The sequence below is a fragment of the Carcharhinus amblyrhynchos genome, chromosome 22 (genome assembly GCF_965287045.1).
Source record: "Carcharhinus amblyrhynchos chromosome 22, sCarAmb.v2.hapA, whole genome shotgun sequence".
Lineage (NCBI taxonomy): Eukaryota > Metazoa > Chordata > Chondrichthyes > Carcharhiniformes > Carcharhinidae > Carcharhinus > Carcharhinus amblyrhynchos.
The window spans coordinates 6,665,276-6,685,184 of NC_137345.1; the positions used below are offsets into that span (position 1 = coordinate 6,665,276).

Below are 19,909 nucleotides of genomic sequence, written 5' to 3' on the forward strand. Positions count from 1 at the left end.
CAAAACCTTGACCAAAGAGTAGAGTGGCTGCATTTACAAAAGTCCAAACTGGGACATAATGGAATTTTTTTAACTTACAGGGAAGTACCACCCTGAGATAAGGGTCCTGCATACCGGAAACTACTCCACAGGATGCAGCACCTTCTTCATATTTTATCAGCAAGTTACTGGAAATGAGGGAAGAGAAGGTCGTCAGTCAGGGCCTTTCCTTCCTTCCAAAGTCGACACCCTGCCAGCGAGGTACCCGAGGTACCAACGTCTGTGGAGGTAGACAATGTGGGCAAGCATGCCCCACCTGGCACCCCCCCCCCCCCCCCCCCACACATCCTCCCAACTCCACCCCAGCTAACATTCCCCTCCCCCCACCTCCTCACTCCCACCTCAACCCCAAATACTCCCTTCCACCTGGAATCTTCAACACTTCACCCCCTCCTATTGGGGCTCGCTGTTACAGTTTTATATTTGCCTTAATGGAGGAGAGTGGTAAGGGATTTGAGGAACTCGGAAAAGCAGCCAGCACAATCAAGGACCCTACGCACCCCAGACACAGTGGTTAGCACTGCTGCCTCACAGTGCCAGGAACCTCGGATCGATTCCCGGCATGGGAGACTGTCTGTGTGGAGTTTGCACGTTCTCCCTATGTCTGCGTGGGCTTCCTCTGGGTGCTCTGGTTTCCTCCCACAATCCAAAGATGTGTGGATTAGATTAAGAACATAAGAACATAAGAAATAGGAGCAGGAGTAGGCCATCTAGCCCTTTGAGCCTGCCCCGCCATTCAATAAGATCATGGCTGATCTGTCGTGGCTCAGTTCCACATTCCCGCCCTCTCCCCTCTCTTATCAAAAACCCATCAACCCGCGTCTTAAAAATATCTAGCGAGGTAGCCTCCACCACTTCAATGGGCAGAGAATTCCAGAGATTCACCACCCTTTGAGTGAAGAAGTTCCTCCTCAACTCCGTTCTAAACCGCCCCCCCTTTATCTTGAGGCTGTGCCCCCTAGTCCTACTATCCTTTCTGAGCGGGAAGAGTCTCTCCACCTCTATCCTATCCATCCCATTCATCATCTTATACGTCTCAATGAGATCTCCCCTCATTCTTCTAAACTCTAACGAGTACAAGCCTAATTTATTCAGCCTCTCCTCATAGCTCAACCCCCTCAACTCCGGCATCAGCCTAGTAAACCTCCTCTGCACTCCCTCCAAGGCCAAAATATCCTTGCGCAAGTACGGCGCCCAAAACTGCACACAGTACTCCAGCTGCGGCCTCACCAATGCCCTATACAGCCGCAGCAAGACCTCCCTACTTTTATATTCAATCCCCCTCGCTATGAAGGCCAGCATCCCATTCGCCTTCCTGACCACCTGCTGCACCTGCAAGCTGGGTTTTTGCGACTCATGCACAAGGACCCCGAGGTCCCTCTGCACCGTCGCCTGCTGCAGTTTTTCGCCACGTAAGTAGATTAATTGGCTATGCTGAATCACCCCTTAGTGTCAGGGGTTAGCAGGGTAAATAAGTGGGGTTATGGGAATAGGGCCTGGGTGGGATTGCGGTCAGTGCAGACTCAATGGGCCAAATGGACTCCTTCTGCACTGAAGGGATTCTATACTCTCTTACAACTTCTGTCGGGGAAAAAAAAATACAAAAGTCTGAGGTCACATACCATCTGACTCAAGAACAGCTTCTTCCCTGCTGCCATCAGGCTTTTGAATGGACCTACCTCGCATTAAGTTGATCTTTCTCTGCACCCTAGCTATGACTATAACACTACATTCTGCACCCTCTCCTTGTCTTCTCCATGAACGGTATGCTTTGTCTGTATAGCAGACAAGAAACAATACCTCTCACTGTCTGTTAATAGATATGACAATAATAAATCAAATCAAAATAGAGAAATATCTTCACTGAGAGGGTGGTGGGAATATGGAACTTGTTGCCTGAAAGGGTGCTAAAGGCAGGAAACCTCACAACATTTAACAAATGTTTAGATGAGCACCATAGTGCGCAAGGCCACCTGACAAAGTGCTGAAAAATGAGTTTAAAACAATAGGTGCTTGATGGCTGGCACAGACATGATGGGCTGAAGGGCCTTTTTCTGTGCTGTAAAGCTCTGTGGCTCTATGAAACGTTTCAGATTCATGATGAAAGGTGGGTAGTCTAGAAGGTTAACTCTATTTCTGTCTCCAGACCTGCCACTGAGCCTTTCCAGCACTCTGAGTTTAATGCAGCTTTCCAGCAGCTGCAGGGTTTTGCCTTTGAGTCTGCGCAGTCCGCGGCCGGAACCTTTGGCGGCGCTCAGCGCTCTCCGCGGCGGGGACGGTTTACGGGGACGGGGCGGCTCAGCCGGGGGAGGAATTTGCTGTGGGACCGGGAAGAGGCGGAGGCCCCGAGTGAGAGAGGAGGAGGAGGGCGGGCTGTGAGCGAGAGGCATCCCGGGGAGAAAACACTGCCGAGAATACCGAGAGAGGATGAACCTGGAGCTGCTGGGTGAGGAGGAGGAGGAGGAGGAGGGGGCGCGGGAATGAGGGAGGGGGAGGAAGAGGGGGGTGTGGAGGGAGAGGGTAAGGAGGGAGGGGAATGGAGGCAACGAGGGGGGAGGGAGAGGGAATGAGGGGGAGAGAAGGGGGTATTGGAGGGAATGGGGGAGGGGGAATGGAGGGAATTGTGGGGAGGGGCAGTGGGGGAGTGAGGGGAGGAGAATGTGAAGAAATGGGGGGGAGGAACTAAGGGGGAATGAGGAAATGGTGAATGGGGGAAATGGAGGGAGTGAGGGGGAGGAATGAGGACGGGGAAATAGAGGGAATGATGGAGGGGTGAACTTGGAAGGAATTAGGAAAAATGGAGTGGGGAAGGCGCAGGCATGATGGGCCAAATAGCCTCCTCCTGTACTCTGAATCTGTGGAAACTGCTAGGTTGACGTTGGGGAGTAGAAGGGTATTCTATAAAAGATGAAATGTGACAACTTATGTCTGTCATGTACAGTGTCAGGGCAAAAGCATCTTCAGAAATTTTCAAAATCTGGCATCTAAATTGATCTGTTTTCATCCTCCTTCTTTCAAACAGAGTCCTTTGGACAGAACTACCCAGAGGTATGTTTGAAACGCGCATGTTTTTAGCAATTGCTGTTGAAGTTCTCTTTTATTTGTTAAGTTAGTAATCATCTTGGCAACATTCACACCTTCAACAAAGAAAATTGTCTTAATATTGTAGTGAATATGTTGCAGAAGCTGCAACTTGTTGTTTGTTATGGTATAGGGTTAACTTCTCTGTCAGAGAGTCTGTAGCACTCCTGTCAGCCGGCAGTTTTCTTATTCACGTGGGAGACATGGGCGTCATTGGCCGGCCAGCATTTATTGCGTTTGAACTGAGTGGTTTGCTTAGTCGTTTCAGAGGACAGTTGACAGTCAATTGCTGTGGCTCTGGAGTCACTTGTAGACCAGACCAGGTAAAGACGGCAGATTTCTTTCCCTAAAGGAATCAGTGAACCAGATAGGTCTTTCTGACAATCAGCAAGGGTTCACGGTCGTCAGTAGATTCTTGATTCCAGATTTTTTTATTGCATTCAAATTCTGGGTGGTATTCAAATCTGGGTCCCCAGAACCAGTTTCTGGATTAATACTCTAGCGATAATACCCCTACGCTATTGCCTCAGATCCATAACATCTTGGTAATAGGTAATGAAAAGTCCAGATTGCAGAATGACCTGATGTGACTCAGAAGAAGCTCAGATCTTGATATTGTACAGTCTCTAACAGTCTGGTGCTGGACTTTTAAAAATATTGTATTTCAGATGAAGTCAAAATCTGCGACCTCTTCAGACCATGTTCAAGTGGAGGCAGTGGCTTAGTGGTAATGCCACTGGACAAGTAATCCTGAGACTAACGTCCTGGGACGTGGGTTCAAATCCCATCAAGGCAGCTGGTGGAATTTAAATGCAATTAATAAAGCCTGGATTTGAGACCAAATGGGTGATTTTCCAACCTTGTTGTACCTGGTGCTGATAGTGCCAATTCTGGAAAATAGGGCCTGAAAATTAGCTCCACACCAGGCATCAAACATCCTGGCTCCTTTCTACTGGTGCAAGGCTGATTGTCATGAGATTGACTTGATTTCAATCCCACAGTGTTCAGCACGCTGTTGTTCCCCACGTGCTGGAATGTTTCATCTCTGATGGGATGTTTTGCAGGCTGAATCAGTTCTGGTCCCCCTGAGTCTGAGTGGGGTCTAAAATGGGGAAACTGTATCAGTGGCCATGATTGGGGGGGGGGGGGGGAAATGTTGTGGATTAGGCAGGGGAACCAGTTGGAAGAGCCCTGATGACCCCGGGAGGGGATTGGGGGGCGGCATGCCCCCAAGGAAGCATGGTGCACTGAGAGATCAGGGCACCTGACAAAACTCATCACTGTCCCAAAAAATGATGGTGTGCGATGATTGCAGTTCAGATCGCCCATGACTGTATGGCGCAGATCGCTCTGGTATTCTTGGCATTATGTGACTTTTGTAATTTTCCCCCACCCACAAAACAAAAAAGTGCCATAACTGGCACTGCCAGGTGAGCACTGCCTGGACATGCCCCTTGTGCCTGGAGAGGTGGGAACATTCATGGGGTGGGACAGTCATATGCTGAACTCGCTAATGAGGTTGAAATCGAGTCAGTCGCATGTTAATCAAAGGATGTGATTCAGTTTGCGCCCATAGAAAGGGGCCGGGACAGGAAGATTACAAATTGTTTGGCGCTGGGCACGGAACCAGTTTTTATGCCCACATGCTTTTCCCAGGATCGACACAATCTGCGCCAGACGTGGCGAGCTTGGAAAATTGTCCTCCCTTCCTAAGTTTTTTTTTTGGGAAAATTCCGCCCTGAGCCTAACTGATGGTTACCATGAAACTATCATCAAAAAACCCATCTCGGATTTACTAATGTATCTGAAGGAAAGAAATCGGCCATCCTTAACCGGCCTGGTCTTGGACCGCAGATCTACAGTAATGTAGTTGACTGCCCTCTGAAATGGTCTAGGAAACTACTCAGTTCAGTGGCAATTTGCAATGGACAACATCCTGGGGAGTGACGGCCTCCCATGAATGAATTAAAAAAAAACCCCATGGGAAAGTTTGAAGGAAAGTGGCTCTGGCTCCTGATTAGTATTCCTCCCAACTGAGGAATTGCTGGAAGGCAGACAGACCAGGGTGCATCTACTTCTCCTGTGGTTACACGATACAATGATAATTAATGTATTGACTATTCATAGAGGTTAATCCCTATCAATGAGTCTACAATAGACCCAGGCATGTGGTATGGAAAACACCCTGTGATGGACAGACTTGGGAATCACGAGTCCAATATTATCTGGGATGGCGCCGGAGTGTGACGACTTTTGCAAGTTGTGCCCAGCGGACCTTCTAATTCTATCTTTTACTCTTGTCTATGCTTCTCAAACTTTATTCTCACTCTTTTAAACTCTAACAATGCTTTAATTCAATCTTTTGCTTTCTCTGCACCTTAGCTGTGACTGTGATACTGCTGCGCTTTTTCCTTCTCCATGAATGGTATGCTGTGTATAGCGCGCAAGAAACAATGCTTTTCACTGTATACTAATACATGTGGCAATAATTTAAATCAAATCAATCACTCGAATCTGTCCCGGCCTTCAAACCCTGCCCCAAACTCTACTTGCTAGCCATCTATTCCGCCCTTTTTACTGTGCCACTGTCTGAAGCTGAACCAGGTTTATTGCAGTCTTGGCCTCCTGCTTGACCCTAAGCTGACCTCATCCATCACCAAGAGTGCCTAATTCCACTTCTGTAGTATTGCTCACCTCTGTTTCTGCCTCGGTCCATCTGTTGCTGAAACTCACATCACTGCTTCGGTTACCTTGCACACTCTGTCTCTGGTGGCACAGTGGTTAACACTGCTGCCTCACAGCGCCAGGGACCCAGGTTTGATTCCCGGCTTGGGTTGCTGTCTGTGTGGAGTCTGCACGTTCTCCCCGTGTCTGCGTGGGGTTGCGTCTGGATGCTCCAGTTCCCTCCCACAGTCCCAAGATGTGAGGGTTAGGTGGATTGGCCATGCTAGATTGCCCCTTAGTGTCAGGAGGATTAGCTAGGGGAAATGCATGGGGTTATGGGGATAGGACCTGGGTGAGATTGTGGTTGGTGCCGACTCGATATGCTGAATAGTTTCCTTCTGGACAGTAGGGATTCTATGATTCTAGCCTTACTCGCACAAAACTCTTTTCAATGCGTTATCCCGTGCTCGCTAACATGATTTGGCAAAACCTCAGTGTTATAATTCTCTTCCTTTTGTTTAAGTTCCCTCATTCTCTTGCCCTTCACTAAGTCACAAACCTCTGCCAGCTCTACAACCCACTAGGAATTCTGCATTCCTCCAAGTCTGACAGTGCTCATCCCCCCAGTTCTTCTCCACCTGTGCCTTTAATTGCCTCAGCCGTATGCTCCGGAATTCCCTCTCACTGCTTCCCTGCCCCTCTCTCTCTCTTCCTTTTAAGATGCTCCTTAAAAAAACTACCTCTTTGACAAAGCTTTTGTTTACCTGACCTAATATCTATGCTTTTATAAAGTACCCGGGATGGTTTTACTGCATTGGAGACACTGTATAAATGCTAGTTGTGGTTGCTGTGTACGAGTCTGAGCTGTGACTTGGTGTAATTTTTTTTGTGCAGGAGGCAGATGGAACCCTGGACTGTATTAGCATGGCCCTCACCTGTACATTTAACAGGTGGGGTACGCTGCTCGCTGTGGGGTGCAATGATGGTCGTATCGTCATTTGGGACTTCCTGACGAGGGGTATTGCCAAAATCATCAGCGCGCACATCCATCCTGTGTGTTCACTATGGTAATTGATTTTGTGTGTCGGGTGGTGTGTGTGTGTGTGTGTGTGTGTGTGGGGTGGCGGCGGCGGAGAAGTATGTACCTATTGATTTGTAAGCTGGTAAGTGGCTGTGCACGCTATGGGATAGCGTTTTGCAGAAGTTAGGTGACATTCACGTGCTCCTGGGAAAATCGCTGGTGGTGTGTTCTCAGGTAAGGATAAAATCTGAACTAGGAATAGAAAGTTCTGGAAATTTGAAGCAGGCTGATTAATACCTAAGATATCTGGGTGTTGGGGGGTTCTTTTAAGGAATAAGATAGCTAAGTTTCAGAACCCTGTTCAAGAGGAGATGCATCAGAGCTGATCAGCTTTGGGTCTAATCTTATTCAAGATTCAATAGTGCAGCAATATTATGGCATCATCCACTCCATCCTTTAAAGGGACTTCTCAGCAAATTTGAAATAGTTTTGACTGCTGTTAAAATGTGACGGGATGCATTTTGGTAGATTGAATCAGGGCAGGGCCTACTCAATTAGTGGTAGGGTATTGGTGAGTGTTACAGAACAAAGAGATCTAGAAGTCCGTGTTCGTAGCTCCTTGGAAGTGGAGTCACGGGTGGACAAAGTGGTGAAGAAGGCATTTGTCATGCTTGGTTTCATCGATCAGAACATTGAATGCAGGAATTGGGACATCTTGTTGAAGTTGTACAAGACACTGGTAAGGCCACACTTGGAATACTGTGTACAGTTTTGGTCACCCTCTTATAGAAAGGATATTATTAAACTAGAAAGAATGCAGAAAAGATGTACTGGAATGCTACCAGGACTTGATGATTTGAGTTATAAGGAGAGGTTTGATAGATTGGGACTTTTTTCTCAGGAGTGTAGGAGGCTGAGGAGTGATCTTATAGACTGATCTATAAAATAATGAGGGGCACAGATCAGCTAGATAGTTAATGTCTTTTCCCAAAGGTAGGAGAGTCTAAAGCTAGAGGGCACAGGTTCAAGGTGAGAGGGGAGAGATACAAAAGTGTCCAGAGGGGCAATTTTTTCACACAGAGGGTAGTGAGTGTCTGGAACAAGCTGCCAGAGGTACTAGTAGAGGTGGGTACAGTTTTGACTTTTAAAAAGCATTTAGACAATTACATGGGTAAGATGGATATAGAGGGATATGGGCCAAATGTGGGCAATTGGGATTAGTTTAAAAAAAAAGTGGCATGGATTAATTGGGCTGAAGGGCCTGTTTCCATGCTGCAAACCCCTAAGACTCTAAAAGGAAAAGCAATTCTTGTCCTGATTTATATATTTGTAATATTTTTTAAGTCTAAAAAAAGTGTAGTGAAAATTTGTTACTGCAGCAGATTTGGTGTCTTTTGTTGATTCATTTTGAGTCACAGAATTCCTACAGTGCAGAAGGAGGCCATTTGGCCCATCATAAGTGCGCAGACCACAATCTCAGGCCCTATCCCTGTAACCCCACATATCTACCCTGCTAGTGCCCCTGACGCTAAAGAGTAATTTTCCATAGCCAATTAACCTAATCCGCACACCTTTGGGGTGAGGGAGGAAACCCACACAGGCACAGGGAGAATGCGCAAACCCCACACAGTCACCCGAGGCTGGGAATCGAATCTGGGTTCCTGACGCTGTGAGGCAGCAGTACTAACCACTGTGCTGCCCCAATTCATAGAATCAGAGAACCCTACAGTGCAGAAATAGGTCCTTCGGCCCATCGAATCTGCACTGAATACAATCCCACCCAGGCCCTACCCCCATATCCCTACGTATTATACCCACTAATCCCTTTAACCTACACATCCCTGGACACTAAGGGGCAATTTCTTAGCATGGCCAATCAACCTAACCCGCACATCTTTGGACTGTGGGAGGAAACTGGAGTACCCGGACGAAACCCACGCAGACACGACGAGAATGTGGAAACTCCACACAGGCAGTGTCCCGAGCTGGGAATTGAACCCAGGACCCTGGAGGTGTGAAGCAGCAGTGCTAACAACTGTGCTACCGTACCGCCCATTCTAATGTTGTTTTTCATTGTGTCTATTTCTCAAGTTATGGGCAACATTGCACGTGGTTCCATTCATTAAACCAAAAGCACTCGTTTTGATCATTCCTCTTTAGGTGATAGGCAGTTGATTTTAATGGATTTGTGCAAATGTCTCAGTATTCCCCATGTGACTACAATTCATGAGGATGTAATGGCATTAAAATTATAAAGGAAAAATGCACATCTTACAAAATGCTGGGATGTTATCTCTGCGATTGTTTTACACAATTTTTAAATCCCATCTCTGAGGCACGCACTGTCCTGACTTGAAACTATATTGCTGTTGCCCCACTGTTATTGGGTCAAAATCCTGGAACTCCCCTGCTAGCAGCTCTATGGGTATACTGACACCTCGGGGACTGCAGCTGTTCAAGAGGCAGCTCACCATCACCTTCTCAAGAGCACCTGGTGATGGGCAACAAATGCTGGCCTAGCTGGTGATGCCCATAATCCCTTAAAAGAATAAATTAAAAAAATATAGATTCCCTACAGTGCAGTCTATCGAGTCTGCGCCGACTCTCTTAACCAGAACTCCTTACCCTTGCCCACTCCAGCCCCATAACCCCATTGCATTAACCATGGCTAATCAACCTAACCTACACATCCTGGGACACTAAGGGCCGTTTACTATGACCAGTCCAGCTAACCTGCACATCTTTGGCATTATTGTTCTAATGTTTTACAGTTGGAGTCGAGATGGGCATAAACTAGTCAGTGCTTCGACTGATAACATTGTGTCATTGTGGGATGTTCTGTCTGGTGACTGTGACCAGAGGTTCCGCTTTCCTTCACCAGTTCTCAAAGTGCAGTTCCATCCCAGAGATCAGTAAGTAACCCAATAACTTGTGTGGATTTACAATAAAATTACCTGGAAAATTTCAAATCTTTGATCTAAAGAACTTCCTTGAGACTATAAAAGGAAGATGGGTGAATTGTCTTTCTAATTTTCCTGTTTATATTCTTCTCCAAAATTCCTACGTGATGTGAGGTGGGACAATCAGTCCAGTTTCGGGTGGATATGGGACTAGTGGGATATTGATTAGCATTTAAATTAAGCTACAGGGAGCAGTATTGGGAAATGTCCCTTTAATGTTACTAGTGCTGTCTTGGGGCTGAGTCGCTCAGTTGTTGTAGATTGTGAGGCAGCTTATCATTCTTTATAAAAGAGCATTGCTGCAGATGCTGAAATGAAAAGAGAAAATGCTGGAAAATCTCAGCATGTCTGGCAGCATCTGTAAGGAGAGAAAAGAGCTGACGTTTCGAGTCCAGATGACCCTTTGTCAAAACTAGATGTTTCAAAGCTGACAAAGGGTCATCTGAACTCGAAACATTGGCTCTTTCCTCTCCTTACAGATGCTGTCAGACTTGCTGAGATTTTCCAGTGTTTTCTCTTTTGGTAATGTCCTTTGGCTTCTGAGTGAGCATCAGAAAGTCTGCCATTGGCCAGATGTGACACACATTATACAGAGCTTTAGGGCAAGACCTTCCTTTCTCATGTCCCAATATACAAGAGAAGTTTACTGCCTGATTCTGGTGAACGCTATTCCTTTGTGAATGACAATCGGTGGGAACCTCCACCATTGCCGCGCTGTGGTGGCTGCCGCTCCGAGGGGATCTGCTTGGTCTCCGTTCGGCTGCCTTGCCATCATCAGAAACTCTGTGCCAGGAGCCACAGAAGCCAAACCTAATCTCGGCAAATGCATTAAATCTGAAATAGAAGCCAGCAGCTGCTGGGAGTACTCAGCAGGTTAGGCAGCATCTGTGACGAGAGACTTAAAACCTTAACTCTGTTTCCATGACCTCTCGTCAGGAATAGAAAAGATTTAACTGTTTGTTGCCAAGTCCAGAGACAGGGCTCGAAGGGGCAGAGGAAAGAACAAGAAGAAAGGTCTGCGACTGGGTGCAGGTTAGCAGCAAATGAGCGATGAGATCGGCGAAACGGCGATATAATGGGATAAATAAAGAAACAAAAGATGAGTCCAGAGGAGGTATAAATATCAGCAGAACTATCGCTGGCACCTGTTGTCTAATAAAATGGGAGTAGTATTTATGATCTACAAGAAACTGATCTTCTGGAATGAATAGTTTATGTTGTCCCTGCATCAATGATATGAATATAAATGACATTACCATTAATAACTTTGAGCGTTCGGTATCTCTGGTTTCTGGAGGCTAATCGTAGGTTAGCTCTCTTTGATAATGAGGGGTTTGCCTTTAGGTGATGTACTTGATGATGGGCTGGCGCAGTGACACAGTAGTTAGCACTGCTGCCTCACAATGTCTGGGACCCAGATTTGATTCTCAGTTTGGGTCACTGTCTGTGTGGAGGCTGCACGTACTCCCCATGTCTGCATGGATTTCCTCTGGGCGCTCCGGTTTCTGCCCACAGTCTGAAAGACGTGCTGGTTAGGTGGATTGGCCATGCTAAATTCTCCCTCGGTACACCAGAACAGGCACCGGGCTGTAGCGACTAGGGGATTCTCACAAAAGCCAAACCTAATCGTTGCGAATGCTGAAAACCTGAAGTAGAAGCAAGAAGCTGTAACTTCTTTGAAGTGTTAATGTAAGCCTACTTGTGACACTAATAAGTAATAATAAATAAATATATTTGTTTCTAATGTGTATTTACACTTTTTCAACAGGAACAGGGTCCTCGTCTGCCCGATGAAATGTGCTCCGGTGTTGTTAACACTCTCTGACTCTAAGCACGTGGTTCTACCTGTAGATGATGATTCAGATCTTAACGTTGTGGCATCTTTTGACCGGCGTGGAGAGTATATTTACACAGGGAATGCCAAAGGAAAGGTGAGTATCCAGAAGAACTTGTTTTCTCTTTTGCTTTGTTTACCCTGATTTTATCACTGACAGATTAGATACGTCGATTCTCAGTATACTTGTAAAGGAAAAGTTAATTGACCCTAACAATCTTTAAATGAACACATTTTTAAAGGTTTCTTTCTCTCTTTCTTCAATTTTCTTTAATAAAACATAGAAACTAAAGTCCTAAAGGTCTAATGTTCTGTCACCACTGGCTGTATCTATTGGTATACAGTAAACTTCCTGTTATTAAGGAAAGCGATTTTGATGCAATCCAATCCAACTCTTTTGCCTCCCTCATTGTCAACTCTTTTCCTTCCCCCTTGAGGCTATGGTATAGTTCCACAGACATCAGAAGTTCTCCAATGATGTGTCCCAGTGGGAACCTCCATCATTGAAGTCAACGGGTTAACTAAGACTGTTAACCAACACTGGAGAGGGAAGAGGGAGAGAAAGAGAGACACAGAAGGCTTGACCTTGCCCCTGTTCTTGGGCATTTCCAAGGAAGTGCCAGAGATGATCAGGATTGGAAACCCCGGATAGTTTTTGTCAAATTTATTTCCCTACTGGCACGGGTGGCACGTGGTTAGCACTGCTTCCTCACAGCACCAAAGACCTGAGTTCAACTCTTGGTTTGGATCTTGTCTGTGTGGAGTTTGCACGTTCTCCCCGTGTCTGCATGGTTTCCTCCAGGTGCTCCGGTTTCCTCCCACACTCCATAGACATGGGTTAGGTGGATTGGCTATGCTAAATTTCCCGTTAGTATCGGGGGACTAGTTAGGGTAAATGTATGTGGTTAGGGCGTGGGTGGGATTGTGGCCAGTGCAGACTCGATGGGCTGAATGGCCGCCTTTTGCACTAAAGGATTCTATAATAGCCCATAGATGCTGAGTCTAGTTACAATGCTGTTATTGAGGATGGGCACGTCGTCTTCCTCCAGAAGAGTAAAGCTCTGACGGTTTGAGTTCAGACCTTTAGTCAGAACAGGGCTGTCATTTTTTTTGCCTTATACAGAGGCTCACATGCCTGGTGTTGCATATAAATGCAAAGATCCAGCCTCTACATAGCCATAACCCTTTGGGAGAAAACACTTCTCCCCATCTCCAGCTTAAGGGTAGACATCTTATTTTTAAACTATGTCCTCTAGTTTTAATCTCTCATACAAAAGTAAACATCCTCTCTGGGTATTCACCTGTCAAATCTCCTCAGGATCATTTATGTTTCAATAAGATTACTTTTCATGCTTCTAAACCCCTAGGGGGCATAGGCTGAACTCGTTCTACTTTTCTTCATAAGGCAAGCTCTTCATCCCTGGAATGCATTCAGTGAGCTTTCTTTGAACTCCTTCTAAAGGAAGCCTTTAAAGTAAGGAGACCAAATCTGCACCCAGCACTCCAGATGTGCTCTCACCAGTGCCTTGTACAGCTGTAGTAAAACTTCCCTACTTTTATATTCGTTCCCCTTGCAACAAATGTCAACATTCCATTTCAAATCACTTGTTGTACCTTCATGCTGGATATTACTAAACTAGAGAAAGAGTGCAGAAGTGATTTACTAGGCTGTTGCCAGGACTTGATAGTTTGAGTTATGAGGAAAGGGATAGACTGGGACTTTTTTTCCGTGAAGCGTAGGAGGTTGAGGGGTGATCTTATAGAGGTCTATATAATAATGAAGGGCACAAATCAGCTGGATAGTCAATATCTTTCCTCAGAGGTAGGGGAGTCTAAAACTAGAGGGCACAGGTTTAAGTTGAGAGGGGAGAGATACAAAAATGTCCAGAGGAGCAATTTTTTCACACACAGAATGGTGAGTGTCTGGAACAAGCTGCCAGAGGTAGTAGTAGAGACAGGTACAATTTTGCCTTTTAAAAAGCATTTAGACAATTACATGGGTAGGATATGTATAGAGAGATATGGGCCAAATGTGGGCAATTGGGATTAGCTTAGGGGTTTAATAAAGAAGGGCAGCATGGACAAGTTGGGCTGAAGGGCCTGTTTCCATGCTGTAAACCCCTATGGTTCTATGACTCTATCTGAAATAAAAGATTGAAGGAAGCCTTTAGTTGGGAATCCGTACCATCTCCCTCAGTATTGCACAGAGTGCTAAAGGAAAATCAGACTGCATTTATATAGCACCTTTCATTGCCACCAGATAACAAAGTGCCTTATAGCCAATGAAGTATTTTTTGCTGTAAACCTCTGACTCTATACTAAATTTGTGTGATTTGTGTAAAATGAGCAGAGAGATCTGTGATGCTGCATTTAGAGGAACTTTGTCCCCACGCTGGCTCCTGTGTTATTACTCAATTGTTCCACATCTATTGGCAATGCTGAAACATACTTGCATTTTCAGATCTTGGTTCTAAAGACGGATACACAGGAGCTGGTAGCTTCATTCCGAGTCACGACAGGCACCAGTAACACCACCGCTATTAAATCTATCGAATTCGCAAGGAAAGGAAGGTGAGGCATTTACTGTTTCTCAGATTTCCCAGGAAGTTTTAGAATGGACTTTGCTTTCAATCAATGGCGTATATCTACATGGACCTGGTACTAACACCTCAGTGTATTTATTGAATGACTGGCCAGTGATCAGAATGGTAGGTCTGGAGCGGTGTTGCACCATGCAAACTTCATGTGTATTGCTTTGAAGAATTTGTAGGTTTGTACATTTATATCCTCTTTCATGATGGCATAGTGGTCAGCACTGCTGCCTCACAGTGCCAGGGACTTGGGTTTAAATCCCGGCTTGGATAACTACGCAGAGTCAACATGTTCTACCCGTGTCTGCATGGGTTTCCTCCGGGTGCTCCGGTTTCCTCCCACAGTCCAAAGACATGCAGGTTAGGTGGGTTGGCCATGTTGAATTCTCCCTCAGTGTATCCTAAACTGGTGCCAGGGTGCGGTGGCTAAGGGATTTTCACAGTAATATCATTGTGGTGTTAATATAAGTCTACTTGTGACACATAAATAAACTTTAACTTTAGTGCCAGATCCCTCTCCTCATATCCCCTAAGTGAATTGTTTCCTTGCTTGAACATAGGTTAGTGCTGGGAACACAGTGGCACCTTTTCCAATAGCTGTTTTTCTTTGTGTGAGCTTGAACGATGTGTCTGTCGGCAGGTGGGGGAAGGTGCAGTTAAATTCTCACAGGAAGTTCTAGAAATATTCAGCACTGGCGACATCTGTGGAGACAGAAACAGTTAAAGTTTCGGGTGGATGATATTTCACCTGATGCAGCCTGACTTGCTGAGAATTTCTGGCACTCCCTGGGGAAACTGTGTTGCATTAGATCAGTTCATGTAATTAAATGTAGAACAATGTACCATCCCTTCTTGTGCTGAGAAGGGATTAGTCCTTTTTCACACGAGGAGGAGGATAGATGTTGAATGTACAGGGCACTTGGTATATCAAATTGTCTCACATCCCTGGAACCTGGGATTTACCCAGACTAACCATGCTGGCTGTACGAATCTGATGCTAAACAACTTGGGTGAGAAGAAGATGAGACGGCAACAGAACATGGCTCATGGCTGGTGACATACTAGTAACCTCCTCTCCCAAAATGTGACTAGGTTAGTTGGCGTGGGAAGTAGAAATGTAGTCCAGAGGCACTCAGAGGGTGCAATATCTTCGTTATGGACAATTGAAAATGATTGACATTCAACCATAATGCGTAAAAAGGGTGAATAATCCATATAGTTCGTTGATTGCTCCACCAGTGGCATTCTTCTTGCCTCCCTTTCCAAATGTTTGTGTGCGTTTTTAAAAAAGGAAATGCAGAGATAAAGATTATTTATTTTGTAATGAAGATTGGAAAACATATTTCAAACTGGATTACTGAACAGTGTGAAATTAATCTAACATTTACCCCCCTGCCCTGTCCCCACAAAATACTCAGTTTAACCTATTTAATAATTTCTCTCTTCTCTCCTGACTTAAAACTGGGTGAAACAAGTGAAAACCTTCATCCTCAAGCACTTGTGTTGTCCTCAGTTCAATTTGATTTTTGATGTTTCGTACAGTCATTAGATAGATCTCACTGTGTTTTATTTCCATGCTGGGTGAGAGCCATTGATTCAATTTCTCTCCGCCTCAACGCACTGATGTTATCTGCCTTCTCTAAACTATTGCCTTTATCTTGGTAGCTGTTTCCTCATAAACACAGCAGATAGAATAATTCGCGTGTACGACGGCCGGGAGATTTTAACATGCGGGCGCGACGGGGAACCTGAACCTATGCAGAAGCTGCAGGACTTGGTGAACAGGTAGGTACTTAACTAAACTACTGGAGACACGCTATCAGTTGGTTAATGATATCGTAACTATGTATACAGCAGACACAGATACAGCAGTGTGTTGCTATGGGCCTTAACTATTTTCATTTGAAAGTTGTTAATGTTGAGGAGACTGAGTTGACTCCCAGAGCATCAGATCTTTGTTTCATTGAGTTAATTCATCATCAAATTAATGAAAGATGACAGAATTCTTGTTTTTATCTAACGGCTTTCCGTGGATGAATTATTGTCAGATGTGGCACCTTGGTGAGTGTCTGGAACAACTGCCAGAGGTAGTAGTAGAGACGATACAATTTTGTCTTTTAAAAAGCGTTTAGAGAGTTACATGGATATGATAAGTTTAGTGGGATATGGGCCAAATGCGGGCAAGTGGGATTAGTTTAGGATTTAAAAAAAAAAGGGTGGCATGGCATGGTTGGGCCAAAGGGCCTGTTTCTGTGCTGTAAACCTCTATGATTCTATGACTGTATCTGAAATAAAAGATTGAGGGAAGACTTTCGTTGGGAGTCCATGCTGTCTCCCTCAGTATTGCACAGAATGCTAAAGGAAAGTCAGATTGCATTTATATAGCATCTTTTATTGCCACCAGATTACAAAGTGCCTTATAGCCAATAAAGTATTTTTTGAAACCAAAAAAAAGGGCAGCATGGACATGTTGGGCCGAAGAACATGTTTCCATGCTGTAAACCTCTCTGACTCTTTCACAGTTGATTCTTTTTGCTCATGTTAATCATGGAAAAAACGTTGAGATTTCCTGATTTCATTCAATTGGTTGAATCTTTCTGTTTGTAGAAATCACAAGGCATTAGTACGGTGAGCGTTGATGTATCATTTACCTTGTGAAGAGATTCTGTGTAGGTCTTTTTTATATATATATTATGTATATATGACCTGGTGGTTTATTTCAATCTCAGGACTCCCTGGAAGAAATGCTGTTTTTCCGGTGATGGGGAGTATATCTGTGCTGGCTCGGCACGCCAGCACGCACTTTACATCTGGGAGAAGAGCATAGGGAACCTGGTGAAGATTCTACACGGCACCCGGGGGGAACTGCTGCTGGACGTAGCGGTAAGTGACGATTGGTGGCTAATTAGTTTTGGAACATTCTTGATCGCTGTCACACTCAAAATTACTGAGTTCTTCTGATTTGAGTTGTGATTCTTTGGGCCTTCCCACATTGAAGGTCAAATAAAATCGGTGCAAGATTAGCCTCTGCTCTGCCAATCAGTAGATCGTTTATAATTATCCATCTCGACTCTTAGTGTCCAGCCAAATCACTGAATCTCTCTACTGTCCAGAAATTGTCTCAAACCTTTTTCCAACTTGACTTGATTTACATACTCCACATTTTAGTCTGAGGATTGTGGCTGTTTCCTGTGGAAGTATTTGGGTAATCGCTGGTGCTTGCGTTGCTCACCGTCAAATTGAGACGTGGCACAGTGGTTAGCACTGCTGCCTCAGTTCCAGGGACCCAGGGTTTGATTTCCTGGCTTGGGTCGCTGTCTGAAGTTTGCACGTCCTCCCCGTATCTGCGTGGGTTTCCTCTGGGTGCTCTGGTTTCCTTCCACAGCTCAAAGATGTGTGGGTTGGGTGGATTGCCTGTGCTAAATTGCCCCTTAGTGTCAGGGGGACTAGCTAGGGTAAATGCATGGGTTTATGGGGATAGGGCCTGGATGGGATTATGGTCGGTGCAGATTTGATGGGCCAAATGGCCTCCTTCTGCACTGCAGGGTAAATAAATGAGGTTACGGGGATAGGGTCTGGTTGGGAATATTGTCAGTGCAACTCAGTGGGTCGAATGGCCTCCTTCTGCACTGTTAAATTCTATGATTCTATTCTAACTGGTCTGTACTAAGGTTACCCCAGGCACCCTGGACATTCCCTCTTCCACCACCTTCTGTTGGGAAAAAGATACAAAAGTCTGAGGTCACGTACCAACCGACTCAAGAGCAGCTTCTTCCTCCTGCTGTCAGACTTTTCAATGGACCTACCTTGCATTAAGTTGTTCTTTCTCTCCACCCTATCTCCAACTGTAATACTTCATTCTGCACTCTCTCGTTTCCTTCTCTATGAATGGCATGCTTTGTCTGTATAGCGTGCAAGAAACAATTCTTTTCTCTGTATACCAATACATGTGACAATAATAAATCAAATCAAATTGTGTTCCTGCTCAGTTTCCCCCTCACCCTGTTGATCTAGTGGGAATGAAGCTAAATGTTTCTGTATTGGTTAACTGCGTGTTGTGACTATTTAGAGGCACTAACTTCAGTTGTGGAAGGTAGTATAAGAGATGTGTTGCTTCTGAGCAGACTGAACTTCCTATAATTTCAATGCTTCAGCCAGTAATCATTTGCTCCTGTCAGGCTCCCAATTTATGTTTCAACAGTGGTAGACAGTCTACTGTAAACGTGTAAAATTATAGCTTCCCGTTGAATATTTGAATTCATTTTTGACAAAGTCCTTATTTCACAAAAACTCAGACATGTTTGCAGTTAAGATAAAGGTTAACTAACTTTTATTTCCCTTTGCCTGTAAAATTTCCCTTTAGTGGCACCCGGTTCGGCCGATAATAGCCTCGATATCCAGCGGAGTCGTGTCCATTTGGGCTCAGAATCAAGTGGTAAGTGCCGGGACTGATCTTTAGCTTCTTGGAGCTGGGGTCTGTGGGGCGATCCGTCTGACTGAGCGCTGTCAACATGATAGACACCCACGCCAGAATTCCCATTTCTGATAGAGGCCCATACTGGAAGGCAGGCGTGCGTGCATTAGGTGAAGGGTGAATGGTACCCAACTGTCTAGGCCACACTTGGTGTCTTGGTTCCCATATGTGATCTGGTCATTGCGGAGACGGTGCCTCTCAGCTCCAGAACTCCAACGTGAACTAGAGCCTTTGACAGACAGCCGGTGGAAAAAGCAATTTATTTGTATGTTAACGTATTAGAATGTATATTATGTGTTTTTCCACCTGACCGCTTGGCTGATTGGCTTGGGAAAATAATCAAATAACAGGCGGCACCCAAGCCCAGACAGTATGGAGTGTCTAAAAACTGAAAGTGGGATTTGCTGGACATGGATAGCAGGGTGGCACAGTGGTTAGCACTGCTGCCTCACATCTCCAGGGACCCAGGTTCAATTCCAGCCCCGGGTAACTGTCTATGTGGAGTTTGAATATTCTTCCTGTGTCTGCACGCATTTCCTCCGGGTGCTTCAGTTTCCTCCCACAATCCAAAGATGTGCTGGTTAGGTGGATTGGCCATGCTAAATTGCCCCTTCGTGTCTCAAGATGTGTAGGTTGGCTGGGATTATCCATGGTAAATGTGTGGGATTACAGGGATAGGGCGGGGGAGAGGCCTGGGTAAAATACTCTGTCAGAGAGTTGGTGCAGACTTGATGGGCCGAATGGCCTCTTTGCAGTGTAGGGATTCTATGATACTTCTTCTGTTTCTTGTTTTATTCTTTTCCAGCCTAACAACATCAAAGGTTGTTTTTACGGTTGAGTTATTTATAACTCATCAGCCTTCCTATCAGTTTACTGTCACTCAAGTCAGTCCTGACTGAGATTGGGAATAGAAGAAAGGAAATGCGTGATGCAGTAGCTATAAATTGACAATAGGCCCCCCCTTGTCGGAAACCCTGTATTCATTAGCCCCAACTGAAATTAAAAAAGTGGGATGATCAGTGGGTGCGAGAAAGTGAGATTTGAATTCAATAAAAATCAGGAATTAAAAAGTCTACTGATGACCATGAAACCATTGTTGATTGTTGTTTTAAAACAAAAACCCATCTGGTTCGCTAATGTCCTTGAGGGAAGGAAATAAAAGTTAAAGTTTATTCATTAGTCACAAGTAGGCTTACATTAACACTGTAATGAAGTTACTGTGAAAATCCTCAAGTTGCCACACTC

General features: G+C 45.1%; 1 protein-coding gene across 2 annotated transcripts in view; it reads left to right on the forward strand.

Annotated features, from left to right (window-relative positions):
* Positions 1 to 2,368: 2,368 nt before the first annotated feature.
* rbbp5 (retinoblastoma binding protein 5) overlaps positions 2,369 to 19,909 on the forward strand; it is a 35,535-nt gene continuing 17,994 nt past the window's right edge. For both annotated transcript variants that reach the window (XM_080209751.1, XM_080209752.1), the window contains exons 1-9: positions 2,369 to 2,485; positions 3,062 to 3,087; positions 6,679 to 6,851; positions 9,577 to 9,717; positions 11,534 to 11,696; positions 14,061 to 14,170; positions 15,856 to 15,975; positions 16,920 to 17,073; positions 18,554 to 18,625. In XM_080209751.1, the coding sequence (XP_080065877.1) occupies positions 2,467 to 2,485; positions 3,062 to 3,087; positions 6,679 to 6,851; positions 9,577 to 9,717; positions 11,534 to 11,696; positions 14,061 to 14,170; positions 15,856 to 15,975; positions 16,920 to 17,073; positions 18,554 to 18,625 (978 nt within the window). In that variant the 5' untranslated portion in view covers positions 2,369 to 2,466. The remainder of the gene's footprint in view (positions 2,486 to 3,061; positions 3,088 to 6,678; positions 6,852 to 9,576; positions 9,718 to 11,533; positions 11,697 to 14,060; positions 14,171 to 15,855; positions 15,976 to 16,919; positions 17,074 to 18,553; positions 18,626 to 19,909) is intronic.